This window comes from Castanea sativa, chromosome 10 (assembly GCF_040712315.1).
Source record: "Castanea sativa cultivar Marrone di Chiusa Pesio chromosome 10, ASM4071231v1".
Taxonomy (NCBI): domain Eukaryota; kingdom Viridiplantae; phylum Streptophyta; class Magnoliopsida; order Fagales; family Fagaceae; genus Castanea; species Castanea sativa.
The window spans coordinates 34,031,341-34,050,068 of NC_134022.1; the positions used below are offsets into that span (position 1 = coordinate 34,031,341).

Below are 18,728 nucleotides of genomic sequence, written 5' to 3' on the forward strand. Positions count from 1 at the left end.
TCAATATACTAAATCATATAAATATGGGTGTGTATTCATTCTGCAAATTTAACAAACCCGATGGAACATAACCCAACCTAAATATGTTGTTGCACTACTCTTCACTAGTGGGAATGCATTGATGATGGAGTCACATAATACGAGGCCGACACATTGCTAAGAGGAGAAGGAATATCAATATCGTCATTAAATGGCCCAATCCATTCTTGGGATGTTTGGCCCAACCAATTTGCTAAGAGGAGAATGGATATCGATACTCGGTAAAATGACTGGTGATGCTTGTTAGGGGATCGATTTGATCGATGACTATGGGGTTTCAGGGGATGTGATTAATAGGCCATGGGTTGCTTAATGCAGTGGTTTTGATGTGCATTTTAAGAACGATTTTGGGGCTCATGGGTTTGTTCACTTGTTGCGATTGGATTGCTAACTTGGTGATCAATTATTTTGCTGGTTTTGGGCTTTTTATTGTGGTTTCTTATATTTGGTTTTAGTTGATGTGTGTCTAGTTGGTTAGAGAATCTAAGCTCCTCCATTTGTGGCTTCTATTGGGAGTGTGAAGTGAGGTTTGTTGTTGCTATTTGGTAAATAGAAATCTTTTTTTTTGGTGTGACAAAAAAGTTTAATAAAAAACAGAAAAGGAAAAACTATTTTCCATTGTTTTCTAATGTGTTTAAAAGAATGTGTCTTTTTGAGTTTAATTAGCATTTAACATCCAAATCATTAATTAACGAGAATGAATATAAAGACTTTATAAATAATTAGCCTCTAAGCATGCATGTTGCATTTGGAGGCCCTTTTATTATTATTTTTTGAGTAAAAATTAATAATTTGCATCTATTATAATTTAGATTTTTTTTTTCAAACAAATAAAAATGATAAACTTTAAAGATAAGCAATAACTATAATTTCTTTTTTCAACTTGAAGAGAAAAAAAAAATCCTAAATTTTAGGAGTTTTTTTAAAAAAAAAAAATTCAAAATGAATTTTGTTATTTGTACCATTATGCACCCTTGGTGCAATAGTCACTTCACAAATATAAGTGCTTGTGGGATATGGAGGGTAAGGGTCGGGGTTCAAAGCTCTAGGAAGGAGTTTTACACATATATACTCTTAAATTAGGCTAAAGTAGAATTTCTATTTTATATCGAAAATAAAATTTATTATTTATTATTTGATATTTATGATCATATTTTTAAATGAAATTACTCTCCATTAATAAGGATTCTCCTCTATAAAAGACATCATTTATAGAGGAGAATTCTCAATGTAGATAAATATCAAAGGTTAAGAATCTAAATAAACATAATTAAATATTATAAAGTTTTATGCACACGTAGATATATATACACTACAAACATGAAAAATCCTGACCAGAAGCCACGTGTGTACATCTCAGCACTCTCTCACACAATGGTTGAACACTGAGAAGTATTCGGGTCAAACAGTGCTGGCAACAAGTACTTTCTCCCACTCACACCAAAACCATTATAGCTCGCACCCGTTACCGAATCCACCAAAAGCTCCCCAGCGTAACCCGGATAGGCTCCTTTACCGTACACACCAGGACAAGCAGAAGCCGCTTCGAGTGGCGCGCCAGCGGAGCCGATGAAGTAGCCGTTGCCAAATGGGTTCGTCACGGTTCCAGCCAATAGGCTCGCTAAATTTACGATCATGCCATCTAACCCCACGTCCCCATTGGGTGCACCCAGTGGTGTGGTCTGTGGTCCGTATATGGGTTTGTGAAATGGCCATGCGCATTGACCTGGGCACTGAGTCACCGAGTTGCCGATCCAGATGAAAGCGGATTCGAGCTTTGTGTCAGAGCCGTGGAACCCACAGTTACTCATGCAAAAACCTTCGACTGCCACGTCTTGAGCTGTGAGAACTAAGGTCAACCCTCCGGGTTTTGAGTTGGCCACGTGTGCCAGCTCGGAAATCTGGGATTTCTTTAATTTTTTACCAATGGAGTAGTTATTGTCTGAGACTTGGTTTGCTAAGACAACGTTGGTTTGTTTCTTTCCAGCTTTTTTCATGTAAATTTGGATAGTATTCCACCAATTAGAGACTGAGGGATTTTGTGTTTGTTGTTTTTGGTTTTGTGGGTTTAGAGAGACAAGAAAGTCTGAGACAATGGATTTCTGGGCTGGTGAGAAATCTCCGTACCAAAGAATGGAAATTGGGAGGTTTCCTTCAAGCAAAGCTCCATTGTGGTATGTTAGAGACATGGGTGGTGGTTGGTAAAGAGAATTAAGCTTCCTTGTGCCCAAACACAAGTTGATCAAGCTTAGCTGAACAAGGACGAGTAGAGTAATTTGAGAGAAACCCATTTTAGAGATTGAGAATGAGAGATTTTGAAGTAGGAAATAGTTGAGAAGTGTTTTTAGTTTGAGTGGTGTGGGATTTGGTGAAGAGGGAAGTGAATATATATAGGTGGGTGGGTGGGTTCATGCACTGGACTAGTGGTGGCTTATCTGTAGCTTTCATTAGCAACTTCGTGGTCCTAAAAGACTAAAACCACAGTATTAATCACGAGAAACTTATAAACATAAGATAAAAAGAGGGGCATTTGGGGAGAATATTTCATTCTTTTAGGCATTTTCTGTGTTAAGATTAAAAAAAACTTTGATGACGCTAGCTAAACTATAATTTATTTCTCAGCCAGCAGAACTTCATGCATGGAGCTGGTATAGTTTGAAGTTTGAAGAGTGAAAATTGGTGGATCACGAGGGATATAGCATTGGTTTGCATGTGTTGGAGCTTTGAAGCTCTTTCCTAGGTGATTTTTAAATTACGCCTAAATTTCTGAAATTTCTCGGACCGAGAGTGACCTTTTTTTTTACTGCGAGATATAATACGTGTTCAATACTTTTATAATATTTTTATAACAAATTTTAAATGATAGGCTATTATTAATTGTTATTATTAAAGTGAAAAAATATTTTTATGTAAGATTTAAATTTGAACTAATACTAATTAACTATCTATGGTTTATTATAAAAATACTGTAGATTTAACATTTTTTATTATTATTATTGTTATCTTTAATAATAAGCCACTTTAATAGGATAGCTGTTTGATGGACAGGTGTTACTCATTCCTCAATATTGTTATGCATGCATACAACTTAGGCACCCCACCAGGGTTCCTCTACTTCTCGAAATTAGTGAGCGTACTATTTAGTTGTCATTCTTGACTTGTTAACAATATGCCTTGTATCCAAATTCTTGAGTTTTTAAATAAGATGCCTTCGTATGCAAATTCTTCTTCCTAATATTTATTTAGGGCAAGCACAAGTAATTACTCTGTGTTAAACGAGTATAATAAATGTGTACATAATAAATCCATGATGGAATTTGCTAATACGATAGAACTTGCATACATTTTTATATCGAAATCTCATAGCATTAAAAAATTACGTAGTAGACACATTCTTAAGTTTTTTTAAAGAGTCAAATTAACTAGTGTTGTTAAGATATTAATTAACAATTTATTTTAAGAAAATTTTGACACTACTTTTATGGAAAATAAAAAAAGTTATTAAAATATTAATTATTATTTTTTCGTAAATTTTTTTTTAAAAATGAATTAGTAATCAATACTTTAAGGGTATTCGTTAATATTTTCTTTTTAAAAAAAATGAAAAATATTTGCCCACCAAAGTCTACTTGTTATACTGTTTTTATAATTTTTCTCATTTGATTAAAACAATATATAGATGGTCATTTGAATGGTTACATAGTTAGAGGATTTTAAAAAAAAATAAATTAATTTAAAGGAAAATTTTGTCATTTCCTTAAAGTGTGGCACTAACTTTTTTTTTTTATAAAAAAAGACCCACCTATTATGAACAGAAGATTACATTAAAGACGTCTATGGGGCAGTACTCAAGCTTATCCTTCGTCTATCCCAAAATTTATGGGTTATTCCGGCTCTCACAATTAAGGATCGATGCTAATTAATGACATTTACTTCAACACCACCTTCTAATTAAAACCCAGCCATGCATGTGAGGACCTCTCTTTATTGTTTCACACTATCAAAGAAATTAGCCTTTTTCAAGGGGTACATAATCTGTACGAAACTTAGAATATGCATGCCCGAATGGAGCTAGGTTCTGGTTCATGCTTTTATTCTTTTGTTACAGCTCGTTGAAATTCATTGAACTGACACATTATGGGACTCCAAAAGCTCTTGGTTCTCGTAACATAGGACATGTATCATCAAGCCTCTATGTGCCAAAGGACATGCCTGGTTTGCCATCTACATATCTAGCATAGTGGCCGATGAACTCTCAATTATTAGTTACTTCCACTGAGTTTAATTTATTAGAAAATGCATATATGCACTAGAATATAATAGGCTGGTACATGCTTATTAGCTTTATGAATTATTGTTTACTTTCCTACCTTCTCATGAGCATCCTAATCAATTTTGTCCACTCCTATATTAGAGACGAAGCGACTGGTTGCTGAATCAGCATTTCTGTGTGTGTATAAAAAATTGAAATAATGCTACGGAGTACAGATCGACTAGTTGTGGATAAGTGTAATGGGTTACGTTATGGAGATACACCACTCGTGCAAGATTTAAACTATTCAGTTTTTGAAATCATGTTTCCAAGTTTGTGGACAAACTTTAAATCATCGGCCTTCAGACAGCCTGGAAGCTCTGCTCGAGCTTATCGGAAAGTTAGTGGCATCCAAGGAGCCCAAATGCGTTGCTAATGGAATTCTATAAAATTGTCTGACACAAACTTTGCCAGTTTTACACTACTAATTAATAAAGTCAGCAACAAATTTATGAGACTTGTTGAATATAAGAATATTGTAGAAAAGTCATTAGAGTTTCGGCTATATCATTGGTTAAATTGTGTGTATGATAATTGGAGGTATCATTCTAGACTTGAAGAAGTAGAGGTCCATGGGAAATAGCCTCTGGTTGTGATTATAAAGATGAATCAAAATCTAAATGTTAGAAATACTAGAAGATTGTATTATATTTTTCAAATAATAATATATACAAGAATGCCTTCAATTATATAAAAGACAGTGTTTTATACAAATATGCGTGTTGAGCAAGATAAGTAAAGTGGGCCTATTATATGTTAACACTAAACAATTTTAATTTATGTTCCAAAACCAGGGGCAAGGAAGTTGCAATTGCATACTCTTTTTTTTTTCCCCTATTAAAATTATGTGCAAGGTTGCAATATTATGGTAGCATATAAGTTCTTGATAGTATATTTTGGTCTTTGCTTTCCTAAGTTGCATCGTAGTTGTCATTTTCCCCAGCTCAGATTAGGAACAGTCAAAGCAAAGGCTGTTGAAACTTTGAAAGTTGAAACATTGGAGAGGTTGACATTGGGTAGACACTGGTGGAGAAGGTGGTAGGGAAGTGCCCCCTGAGTCCCGACCCTCTTAGCCCTCTTATAGGACCATACGCTAATAATTTTTTCATGCATGTTTTGAACTTAATTATAATTTTCTGATGGTTTCTTCTTTAAATATTTTTTAGCATGTGAATAATTTATCATTTTCTAATACTTTGCTCGTGGTATTACTTATTTAAGGTTTTTCTAATTAATTTTCCAAGTGTGCTCAAGATTATATTAAGCTCATTCTTATCTATACCACTGATCATTATTTATTACATTTTAGAATTATTGTTCAATTTTAGTAATTTATAACAAACTAATCCATCGATGACTAATGTTTAAATATGTGGTTACATCACCCCCCCCCCCCCACCCCACACCTCCTTTTTCAATTTTATAGAATCTATAGGTGTAGCTAATTGAGTTGGACTCTATAAACTCTAAACAAATCAACTATTGCTTGCAAGTCAATGAAACACTAACAAATTGACGTTGAGTTCAATCATCAACTTGTTTTTTGCTACTGTGTATTCATATGCAATATTTATATTCCTTCCAGGAATCTGTTGGTATTGACTTTGTGTGACACCAAAGGGCTTGTTTTCCAAGCTCAAATTAAATAATTGCTGTCAATAAGTTGCTTAGAAATAAAACGCAGCTAACTGGGTTGAATGGCGACATGATATGTAGACAATATTCTGTATGTCTTTATTAATTGTTTGCCCGCACACGGGACTTGTATAACTCCATTATTGATCTGTAATGTTATGTTATTTTTCTAGGAAAAGAACGTTTCTTTATATGAGGGTTGCGGCCTCCTCACATCTTTAGAAATCTAATTAATCATGCAACTATATATATAATATCAATCATGCAAACGAATTGGTGTGCACGGTCATTGTGTCTCTCATATAATATGAACTTGATTTAGACAGGGCTTTGATTCCAAAAGTACCAATAGCAAATCAGTAATATACAACACGGAATCCGTTAGATATATAATGCTATAAGCTAAAAACCGCAGCCTGGTTTACGGTTTACCACGTAAAATAAGCTTCGTACACAAACTCAACGTTAAGTGTCAAAAAAAGAAAAAAGAAAAAAGAAAAAAAAAGAGGAAACATTATTCAGAGTCTCACAACTCAAGGCATCAAAGATTAAAAGGAGAAAAGATAGAAGAACGAATCAAAAGATGAAAGTTTCTCATAAACGGCTGTAGTTTTAGTTACTCTTGTGATTACAACTACATGTCGTATAATCGATTGTATTCTAAATGATATCATGGTCAGCTCTTAATTTAGTTAGTTATTCTATACCTAATTAGCCCTTAGTTTAATTCTTAGTTATCTCTGTTCATCTTGCATGTACATAATTAAGCAGAGTTGCATGTACTCGGACTTCCGTCATTAATCAAGATCATTTAAATATTTTCCAAAATGCATTCTCTCATTTTCTATTATAAGGCATTGTCTAGGAAAGAAAAAAAAATGAAAAAGAAAAAAATGCAGATCTCCATAACATCAAATCAAACATAGTATCTCATACAAGACACAAACCCTACAAGACTCCTTTGTACAAGCTGAGATAGAAACTCCCAATAGAGTCTTGTTAAACACTCAATCAACCAAGACCATATTACCGAAAATCTGAGATATATCTAAGGCTTATTCCTGTAGCCAATTAAGCCAAACCGAACACATATTTTAAACTTTAGTTTTCAACTCTAATTATTAGCAAGAGGAAGATGGCGTAGAGTAAAGAAAAACTAGATTATAAAATTCCTGAAGTCTTTTTACCTTTCCCATTGCCATACCTTGAGAGGTTTTCTTATTAAACTCACTGGCAGACTGGCTTCACCAAAACAGTGTTTGGAAATCTATTTAACAGATACATAAAAAAATCTTCAAATGATCTTGAAGTAATTGAGAGATCGATTTTGCGATTGGCGATGGACTTGTGATGTTGGATAACTATGAAGACGTGAGCTGGATTAGTGGTTGCAGCAAGAGTGGAGAGGTCAAATGGATTCGACAAACTGGATAGGGCCCAAAGTGTTTTTCCTTACTTGGTTTTCACTTCGTGAATAATTCATCCTATTTTGATTGTGATTTTTTATTTACAATTTTATCCAAATATAATTGTAAACGGTTAATTAACTATTGGAACTTAACCTTGAATAATTGATTAAAATTGTGTATAAGGTAACTCTAACCATGTTGCTCCTACATGTATTAAAAAAAAGTGTAAAGTTGTGATTTTCAATTATGTTTGTTGGCATTAATTTCGTGTTAAATTTGCTTGTAATTCTTCAATCATTTTCCAGTATTTTTATAAGATTCAATGTAATGGGTTCAGTGTAAAAATTTGGTGAAAAATTGTGAAGATAGTGCATATTGCTACAGGCTCATGAGTGGTGCAACCCGTAAAAGGTCACGTGAGGAGCACATACTAGAAGTTCAAAGGTTTTAGTGCCAAAAGGCATCTTGCGAGTGTCTTGCAACTTGGTCAACTTGTGAGATGCACTGTTAGCATGTTTTGTGTGTCTTTCCTCATTTTTTTACCCCCACTATATAAGCCCACAATACCCATGAAATTTTAAGGAGAGTTTCATGGAGACAACCCTAGGAATCCATATGAGAGTTAGATATTGCAAAACTACAATCCTCTATACATTTCTCTTAGTTTTCCTCACACTCTTCTCTATCTAAATTCCATATCTCTTGAGAGGTTCTTAGCTCAAACACAAACCACACCCATTCTAAGTGTTGTGAATTGATTTGGAGCTTTTGGGAAGCATTGGGTCATGTCATTCTATGGTGGATGCAGTTGGTGATAATTGCAGGATCTAAAAAGTTAGTGAAGACAAGGCTTGGTGAAGCCCGTTGGTAGCTGAGACTCGGAGAGTCTTAAGTATAGAGGGTAGTCTAGGCTTGGAGTGTCTAAATTGTAATCCTTGTACTCTAACTTATTTACTAGTGGATCAATTTGGTTTTGAAGGCCGCAATGAGGTTTTTACGCTGAGCACTTCAATTTTTCTCTTCAATAACACATCCTGGTATTATCTTGTGTTTGTTTCTCTCTTCTCTTACCCCTTGTGTTTTATACTTAATTGTCAATTATGTATGCCTATACACTAGGTAGTAGTCTTGGTTAATTGCGCATTGATTACTTTTATTTTGCAATTAAGTTGTAATTTAAATATTGGAGGTCTTAATTAGTTCTAGTATTTATACTAGAGAGCTTTCAAAATAAGATTACCAATTTGGGGGTTTATATAAAACTTGTGTATTAGGTAACTCTAACCATCTTGCTCCTATAATGTATTATAAAAAAAATTGAAATTACCAATTTAGGGTTTTACTAAGACCATTAGTTAGGTGGTGACAAAAGTTAATGATTATTAACAAATAGTTTAATAAAAGTGTTAGTGAATTTGAAATTAAAAGGATCAGGGCAAGCTCTAACAAACTTTTTGGATATTTTTTTACAATTTTTCTAATAGTAAAAGTGAGCAACTAATATTCAAGAGTTTTATTTATAATACAGTGGCTCTGGCATCAATCAATCTCTATTATAAGTAGAATCATATGGGAAGTGCTATAAACAGAGGAAACCAAAAAGGACCAAAAGGGTAGCAAAAATTAAATTTATGAGAAGAAGAAAGTTCGTATTTGATAGGCCAAAAATGTATTGACCTCTTATGATATATTAATTGATTAATTAGCCAAGTTTATTAATTAATCAAATTAACATGTAATGTACGTGGCTACACAAACAAATCACCAACTTAAATAAAGTGCAGGAGAAAATAAATTTGACACGGTGATTTGTTTATGAATGGGGAAAAACCTCAAAGGCAAAAATCTCACTGGGTGATTTTAAGGTCACCACTCCCGATAATTCACTATTTTCACAACAAGCGGTTACAAGTAAAGGAATCCCACTACCTTATACCAACCTACAATTGAACCTTTATCCCAATACCCAATTAGACTTGTTTTGTAGTAACAATCTCTCCTTTTAATGCACGACTCTCAGTACGTGACTAAACAATAGATGCGCGGATCCCAGTATGTGACTTGATCACCAACTTGAGAAAAATATTGGCTGCAAAGTTTTTCAGTTCATCACATGATGAAGATCACGAAATTGTTTGGTCACAAAACCCTATGGTGTACTATGGTGTACAAACACAGCAGCTTCTTCAAGATGAACTTGGGCAAACTAGGTTTCGGTCACAATTTGCATGAACAACTCTTTGCCTCACACTTGTGCAACTGTGCTCTTTGTAACAGTCCTTAAAATAATCCTTATGTATTTTTAGGGTTATGAGAAAAGAAAGCCCAAATACAAACTCACGGATTGGCATGAAATTAGAATTGAAAATCTAATTTTCATAATTCTTGATAGATATCCAATTTGTCGAGCAGCTGTCGAGCTTTGTGCTTAGACAGATTTTTAAATCTTGATAGATAATAGCTGCCGAGATAGATGTTGAGCTTTAAAAACCAGCACTTCATCACTTAATTCTTGGATAGACTTGCATTACTTTAACACTTGAACTTGAAACCTTGTTCCTTAAAGTATTAAACACATCGTAGATCTACTCAAATACAAGTAAACTGTTTTGTCAAAGGATTAGCCAATATATGATAACATATATTCCTAACATAAATTACATATGTCCTAACAGTGTTCTCATTAATAATTTCTAGTGTGTTTAAATTTGTTTTTTTAGCTTATTCGTTTATTTATATTTTTCTAAAAGCTCACTTTTTTAAGTTACCATTGTACTTATCAACATTAAGAAAATAATCAAATAAATTAACTAAGTTAAATCCAAATTCACGTTTAAGATTCCCATGACACAGAGAGATGAAGCACCTTGTAATTTGGTGTAAAATAACAATTATTTATATGGTGAAAACACAAATGACGTAGGTTCATATATAAGAAAATTACTTGAGTTTACTGATCTTTTCTGTAAAGTTCAATTTATTCAATTATGTGTTAGCTTTATTCCGTGCCAAATTTGCTTGTAATTCAGCATTTAGAAACCATGTATTTAAGTAAGAATAATGTAAGGATCGTGTGTGAGAGAGTGCGAAAATTTGATAAAGAGTGTACAACAAGAAGTGACTCGTGACTGACTCGCGAGTGGTGACTCGCCAAAATGTAGCACACGTGTGAAGCATACAAGAAGTTGAAGGGTCAGGAAAGTTGGATCATTACAGGGCAAAAAGTGCAATTTGGTAAATGGCAACTGGAACTCGCGAGTCGCGACTCATCCCAATCGTGAAGTGAGTCACCAGTGCACCATGTTTTGCTAAAAACTGACTTTTCACATTCCATCTCATACCCTACTATAAATATCCTTATACTCATGTAATATAGAGAGCTTCTAAAGAGAATTTTGAGAGAGAAGCCCTAGAGAAAAACAAGATTGATTCATCCACAATCTTATACACTCGATTCTCCAAATTCCTCTACTCCCACTCTCTCCATTGTCATACCCATGAGAGGATTATAAACGAAATCCTTACCTCAACAAATTTAGAGTAGTGAGAAGGTTAATGATGTTTGGGAAGTAGTTTAAGAGAGAACCAATTCATATTTGTTGATGCAATGAGCTAATTGCAGGATCGGTAAGCTAGAAAAGACATGGTTCGTCGTAACCTTATTGGAGCAAGAAGCTTGGAGGGCTTATGTGCGTCGGGTAGATTAGGCTTGGAGGGTTTATTGCTATTCATGTGTTCCAATTGATTTTTTAGTAGATCATTTACAGCTTGAAGGGCGGTGGTGAGGTTTTTCGTCAAGTTCTTCGATAACACGTGCTAGTGTTATTTTGTTTTTGCATCTCTCTTTCCCTTACTCTTAACTTTTAATTTCTGTTGGTTGTTATTAATTAATGGCTTAGAGTATTTTGATAATTTGGATATTGCTTATATATTTCATATTCTGCACATATATTGTTTGAATATAAACTTGCTTTGGAAAATTTATTTTTGGGGTCTAAGTATTCACAAGTGTTTTAGAGTTTTCATTTTCTTTCTATCAGACATTCAAATGAGAATATACCGTTCATAATTCCATGAACTATTATACAAGACAGCCTCCAGAGACTATCGAAAGATAACATAACATAACATAACTTCTGGTGACAAATGGACAATTACAGCTATAATCCTTCAAACATTAGAGACAAAATGAATCCAAGATGCATATAAAATTGAGTCAAAGCTCCCCATCTATAGAAACCTATATATGATTCTTAAGGCAAAGTTGGGTTGGATTCGCGGGACCTCGTTCGTGCAGCTATAAACCATGTTAAACTGTTGAACAACTCATTTCTTATGTCTGCAAGTATGAAACAAGGCAGCTATCTCCAGTGATGAATTTCCCATGAGACACGCTGCACTTCTCTTTTCTTTTGCGTCTATCGGGAACTTAGGGCATTGTACGTGGACGCACTGCTAAACATTTTGATTTGAATATATATAAATACACTGACAAGGAAGAAGAATCTCATAAATTAAATTAATTTTTTGTTCATGGTGCTTGCCTCGTGAATGCTTTGTTTTATTAATGTTAAAATGCATATAGTATTACTGATAAAGCTCGTGAATTTAAGTTCTAGATAGAGAATGACGACAGGTTTTCGATCTAGCTCTCCTTGCTCTGTGATACATTTGTTTATTGCTAATAATAGCCTATGAACCACGGGTGCGTTTTGGGATTCGGGTGCGAGTGCGAGTGTGAGAGCGGGTGCGAGATTCGGCAATTTTTGAAAAAGTAGGATGCGGGTGCTGCGATTAAAAAATTATTAAAACTATTTTTATTTATATTTTAATATATTGCTAAACCTACTTTTTTCACATTATATAAATATATACCAAATTTAAGAGTAATAGTAAATAATAACTAGAATACAGAGAATGGGAGAGAGCCTGGCTGAAGAGCAACACTTTTTTTTTTGAATTTCGGCCGGTATCGGTTTGCGCCCGATACGTACCGATTCGGGCTGAATCCGCGCGAATCGACCCGAATCGCGTTGAAAAAATTAATTTTTAATGGCCGACGCGGCACGAACGTGCAGGCAGCGGCGTCGCCTACGCGTCCCCGCGTCAGACGCGGGTGCAGCGACCCAACGCCGCACCTGTACTTCCCAAATAATAGCAGAACTCTTTGCCATTTGCAAATTGCAAATGAAGAAAAAGCGTACACAAATCTTTTACATAAGAATTTGTATCAAGTTGCATGCACTTTGCAACTTGCAAGCCATTTGTGTTGGAAAAATTCCCTGCCATGCTCTTGTCATGGAAGCCAGGCTGCGAGAAGTAATGCGCGCGCAACTCGAAATCATAATTCAGAACCTCGCTGCACGAAAAATAATATTAATAATAATTGGACCTGCAATAAAAGCTAAAACAAAAATAAAATCACTTATCCATGAAAGTATCCAATGAAGTTGGAGTGCCCTCATCTTGTATCATGATTTTATCACATTAATTCCTTCTATGGTGCTCTCCAAGGATAAAGATTTTTTTTTTTTTTTTCTTCTTCTTGACAAATGAGGGTGTCCAGCTTTTTGAGTATTTGATTATTATCTTAAGTGTATGCGGTACCATCACCCCCACACCCATCAAATTATTAAGGGGGAATTTCATGGGTGGCTTCAAGAGGTTGGCAAAAAGGTTTTGAACCCAACCTATCTGGAATACAGATTAGAAAGAAGGGTCTCAGTGACGTTTGTTAATTCACTATTTTATAAAAAGTTTTTAAACAAATTTTATGAGAAATATAAAAAATTGTAAAATATTAATTTTTTTTTCTCTTTCTATAAATTATTTTTTAAATATTTCCTAAATCAATGTCTTTAGGACATTTCTATTAAATTTTTCCTTAAAAAAAAAAAAAGATGAAGAGATAGTAAGCTTGCTGCAATTCTATTTTTTAAATAGACTAAAGTACTTGTAAGTGCACAAGTGCACCTGGCCCCCAAGAACAGTTATGGGCTCAGGCCTAATGAGCCTTAAACAATATGAATTTGTAGAGTGTGGGCTTGAAACCCAGGTTAGAAGTGTGTGGGAATTAAATGACAAACTAAAGGTTGTAAATACTTGGAAACAACAAGGGATATTGTAAATCGGCCTTCTCGGACGTAAGCCAAGAGCTGTTCTTATATTATATCTTTCTCCTTGTCTTTTTTCTTTTTTAGGTTACAAAAAGTCTATCCTCTTTTTCTGTCTTAGATTGCCCTTTAAATACTACTCTTTTGAACACTTTGTACACGTGTTGCCCCACCTCCCCCTTAGCCTAGATATTTCCCTTCTCAGTGCCTTTGAATAGTAACCAGAAGTTTCTCTTCCACTGTTCAGGTGTCACTTCTCCATAAATGCGGCCAGGGTGGTAGGTGCAGGGTCTTTAATGTGGAGGTAGCAGCCTTTATCTTTGACATTTCTTCAACACCGGTGCTTCTGGGGCGTTCTAGGGTTCCCCCTTTTAACCATTGGCCTTAACCGTGTCATCCCCTAATCTTTACTATGAAATCTCGAGTTCTTCGGTGTTCATCCGAGGGTAAGGTCACCCTCGGCTGGATCCTCGGATCATCGGCGCATGGGCCGACCTATAGTACTAACAAATTCTAAACCCAGGATCAGGTCGGCCTTCTTTAACACGGCCCAAAAGACCCACGTTCCCATCAGGATCTTTTTGCCCCCACAGTACTAATAAATTTTTAGTATAGAAAAGTTCAAATAGAAAATATATTATTTGACGAAAACAAATTTTACCCGTCCTTCTGATTTACTTGTTACAACCCAATTCATTAATTAAACACGTGACTTGTACAGTGCTTCCACTAAATCAGCACTAGGCTGTCTTTTATCTTTCGGCTTTCTTGATCCTTTAATGCCAGCTTCAGTTAAACTACAAATTAGCTCTAGTCTCTTACTGGCAATTATGGTAACAAATGTCGATCTACAAGTGGCCCCAATATTTGATCCACTAGCTCTCCATGCCAGCACGCCTCGCTCAATTGCCTATTGGCTTTATATCAGTAGACCCAATAAAGGAAAGTAAGAAGTTGTCCTCAGTGTAATGAATTGTCACAAATTGAAAGGAAAATTAGGGGGAAATTTTGGATATCATATATTTCTCCTGGTCCATACCCTGAGTTTGATATAACATGAACTGGGATCACCTCGGTGATTTGCTTAAAGATTTTTATGAAGATGCTTCCACTCTAGATTAAATTCATGCAGTAATAATTAATAGGGCATAAAAGAAAAATTTATTGTGAAAATCCAATACTTCCAAGTTTGGATTTCAAAAATAAAATCCGTGGTGAACAATTAGTCAGTGTAATTGTTTTTTGTATTTCGGAAAAATTTAAGGCAAAATATAGTAATTATCCTTGAAGTTTGACTAACATCAATCATATTTAAAATATTTTAAAATTGACTAATTTAGCCCATAAATACAAAAAAAAAAAAGTTGTTTGTGTTAGCCATAACAATTTGACTAATCTTCATATGAATTAGCCTTCAATTATCAAGTAAATAGTCAAAAATAAAAAGTCAGCATGATATAAATGGCATTACAGGTCATTTATGTTTAGGGATAACATTAGTTAATTTTAAAATATCTTAAATTGGACTGAAATTAGCCCAGATATCGAGATAATTAGAGTATTTTATTCAAATATTTCAGGTTATGTTAACGAGTACTATTAAAGTAATAATTAACAATTTATTTTAGAAAAATTTTAATACAATTTTTATGAAAAATAGAAAAAATTATTAATATATTAATTATTATTTTTTCTTTCTTCTCAAAAATTTTATTTAAATAAACTGTTAATCATTCCCTTAAGATATCGTTAGCATTTTCTAATATTTAATACTAAAAGCTCATCAGACATTTGACAAAAGCAAGTGCACCGGTTTGCCCAATAAATTGCTAGAATTCCACCAAATGTAAACCCTGGTCCCACAAAAATGATTTATGACTTTTACTTATGAATAGTAAAACCAACATCTATCAAGTAGTTTATCAAAAAAAAAAAAAAAAAAAAAAATTTATCAAGTAGATAAGGCTGGATGCCACGCCACAATAGACTTTACGTGTGAGCTTGATCCAACTGGACTAAAGTAGTAATAATAAACCTTTGCTTTCCCAGCTCACGAGTTTTGTATGTGTGTCCATATATTATTAAACTCACAGAAATAGCATACTATTAGGCGCGTCATCACACATCTCAACCTTGGATACCACTGCCCAAACGCTGACTGCCAGTTGGACTGGTCCACGCTTCCCAATAGAATTTCATTCATTCATAGTAGCGTCCAGCCTGTCTTCCCTAACGTATAGTTTTTTTTTTTCTCACTTTTCATTCACTGTTCAAAGCTCCAGCTTTCTGTAGCTAAGCTGTAATGCTTTTTGTTTTTTAGCGAGAAAAAAAAGAAGGAGGTTCACTTTCTCCCACAAAGGAACCCAATAGGCTCTAACAACTCTATTACACTGATTTGCTGTAAGAAATTACAAACCCCCACGCCTTTCTCTTGCTTTGTCTCTCACGCTCCTCTTTGTGAAAAAGTATTTTTTATCATATAATTCCACCTCAGCTTATTAAAATTTAATAAATGAAATATACGTATGCAAACTCATGTTTTTCAATTGCTGATAGTTTTTTTTGCTGACATTTATCATGCTTATTAAATTTTGAAACAATTTATTACTGCATAACTTTAGTATGATAATTATTTCACAAGTATAAATTTTTATAAGATATGAAAGGTAAGTGAAGGGGATAAAAATAGGAGACGGATATTTCTGTTTAACTTGAATGGACGGAGAGGAAGAAGACGGATTGACATCATAGTTGACGCGAATAGGACAGTTGAATTTTATTGAGTATCCGTCATATATGAATTAGTTATAAATTCTTCGTTGTATGTCACTTGATATGTTTGAATCGACTTTTGCTTTATTTCCACGCAAGAGTGTACACTTGAACTTCTTGTATCATACGTTTGAGAAGACCCCTATATGGAAAAGAACTTTAGAAGGAAGTTGTATCCTAAAAGGAAAGACAATTCTATGCCAATATAAATACCTCAGAAACCCTAAATATCAAGGTACGCACAATTGACTCAACTCTGGCACTCTAGGGTTGTAAAGAAGTTCTAACTTGACCTTTGGAGGGTTTTTGGCCGGCACCACACCGGTGTTCTCTTTTAGGTCTCTTTATTTTCTCTTTGCAGGTGTTGACTCGAGTTGGTGAGTGCTTGCAACTTATTGGTGATTTTTTCGGCATCATCAGTAAGAGTCAAATTTTAAATTTTGAAAAATTTTTTTTTACAGGCATATGAAATACATATAAGATTCTACCAAAAAAAAAGAATACATATAAGATTAAGCTAGGTAGAATTTCAAATACTTCCTCTCTCTTTTGGTCAAAAAAAGAAAAAAGAAAAAAACTTCTCCCTTTTTTTGTTGATCCGTGGAGACCAGTTTGCTGATATATAGCGTGAGATAAGCCAAAGTGTCTATCTGTTTTTTTTTTTTTTTGAAAATTAAAGGCAACGCGCTTGGGAGTACCGTTGAGGCCTCTCTTTTTCTTACTGGTCAAGTCGTAAAATCAGTAATGGCAAACCGTCCCTCATACGCTAACACTGTCTTTTTTTTTTTCTCTCTCTCTCTTTCTGAGCAAGTTCCTTCAATTTTTATATATTAACCCAATTCAAAAAGTCACTTTTAAGACCTATATATATTGAGGTCTCTAGGTTTCAATTTCAAACCATCCACAGACACATAAAGCTATCTCAGCCTCTTCTTTCTCTTCTATTTGCAAAGAAAATTTCCTACTTCTTGCACTGTTTTAAAAAACTAAAAATGGCCTCTTTTGTTTCCAGAACTTTCTTAAATCTACTATTGGTAGTATCACTGTTTCAAGTCTCTTTGGCTATGAGAAAGCTCAATGAGCTTGTGCAAGACCAGACCCAGATCTTGCGTTACCACAATGGCCCTCTTCTTTCTGGCAAAATCTCCATTAATCTCATCTGGTATGGAAAGTTCAAACCTTCCCAGAAAGCCATTGTCACTGATTTTATTACCTCCCTATCATCTTCACCACCCAAACAAACCGTGCAACCATCTGTTGCCACGTGGTGGAAAACCACTGAGAAGTACTACCACCTCACATCAAAGAAACAATCTTCATTTTCCCTCTATTTGGGCAAGCAAATGGTGGACGAGAGCTACAGATTGGGAAAGTCACTCACAAGCAAACAACTTGTGGAGTTGGCTTCAAAGGGTGACCAGAAGAACGCCATTAACGTTGTGCTCACTTCCTCAGATGTGGCTGTTGAGAATTTCTGTCTTAGCCGATGTGGGACTCATGGGTCTGCACTGGGCTCAAAGGGTGGTCACGTTAAGGGCAAGTACTCTAGGTTCGCTTACATCTGGGTCGGAAACTCTGAGACCCAATGCCCAGGCCAATGTGCTTGGCCATTTCACCAGCCCATCTATGGACCCCAGAGCCCACCCTTGGTTGCACCCAACAACGATGTGGGTCTAGATGGCATGGTTATCAACTTGGCTAGTCTTTTGGCTGGGACAGTTACCAACCCATTTGGAAATGGTTACTTCCAAGGTCCAAAGGAGGCGCCTTTGGAAGCTGCTTCGGCTTGTCCTGGGGTTTATGGCAAAGGAGCTTACCCTGGTTATGCTGGGGACTTGTTGGTGGATCCAACAACTGGTGCTAGCTACAATGCTCATGGTGCTAATGGGAGGAAGTATTTGCTTCCTGCTTTGTATGATCCTGCTACATCAACATGTTCAACTCTTGTTTGAGCAAAAAAAAAAAAAAAAAAGGAAGTGGATTAGTAAATCTAGAGCAGGGGATTAGTGGATTATATACGCTACTTAGGCAGATACTGTAATTCTTTTATTTATTTGTTAGTATTGGTTTGCGGATTAATAAGAGCAAATTACTTGGTTTGCTTCTTAATCAAATGACTACTTGCAAATTTTATGTCTTTGCTTTTCTTGGCTGATGGGCTTTGCAGATTTTGTGAATTACTTCTAGGAATGCTTAAAATTTATGGGAAACCAGCTGGTAAAGTTGGGCGGACATTTGCAAGATGGGGGTATAGTTCGAAATCCTTGTAGAAAACATAAAAGAGGAGAAAAAAAAAAAACGGTATCTAAAATTGGGCTCCATTAGAGGGGGTGGTCATATCAGATGATATTGACGGAGCCCCACAGGTTCTGTACAATTTTGTGTAGGTTTATTTTCATTGATATTAAGTTGTAAACAGAATAAATAACTTAATTTCTCTCAATCATT

General features: G+C 34.9%; 2 protein-coding genes across 2 annotated transcripts; one reads left to right on the forward strand and one right to left on the reverse strand.

Annotated features, from left to right (window-relative positions):
• Nucleotides 1-1,300: 1,300 nt before the first annotated feature.
• LOC142613862 (protein PHOSPHATE-INDUCED 1-like) lies at nucleotides 1,301-2,393 on the reverse strand. The gene has a single exon (XM_075786377.1). The coding sequence runs from the start codon at nucleotides 2,328-2,330 to the stop codon at nucleotides 1,407-1,409; it is 924 nt and encodes a 307-aa protein (XP_075642492.1). The 5' UTR covers nucleotides 2,331-2,393; the 3' UTR covers nucleotides 1,301-1,406.
• Nucleotides 2,394-17,149: 14,756 nt separating this feature from the next.
• Nucleotides 17,150-18,417, forward strand: LOC142613056 (protein PHOSPHATE-INDUCED 1-like). The gene has a single exon (XM_075785240.1). The coding sequence runs from the start codon at nucleotides 17,273-17,275 to the stop codon at nucleotides 18,230-18,232; it is 960 nt and encodes a 319-aa protein (XP_075641355.1). The 5' UTR covers nucleotides 17,150-17,272; the 3' UTR covers nucleotides 18,233-18,417.
• Nucleotides 18,418-18,728: the final 311 nt, after the last annotated feature.

Coding starts and splice junctions, on each gene's coding strand:
- LOC142613862 (XM_075786377.1), bottom strand. CDS start 2,330: ATGGGTTTCTCTCAAATTACTCTACTCGTCCTTGTTCAGCTAAGCTTG.
- LOC142613056 (XM_075785240.1), top strand. CDS start 17,273: ATGGCCTCTTTTGTTTCCAGAACTTTCTTAAATCTACTATTGGTAGTA.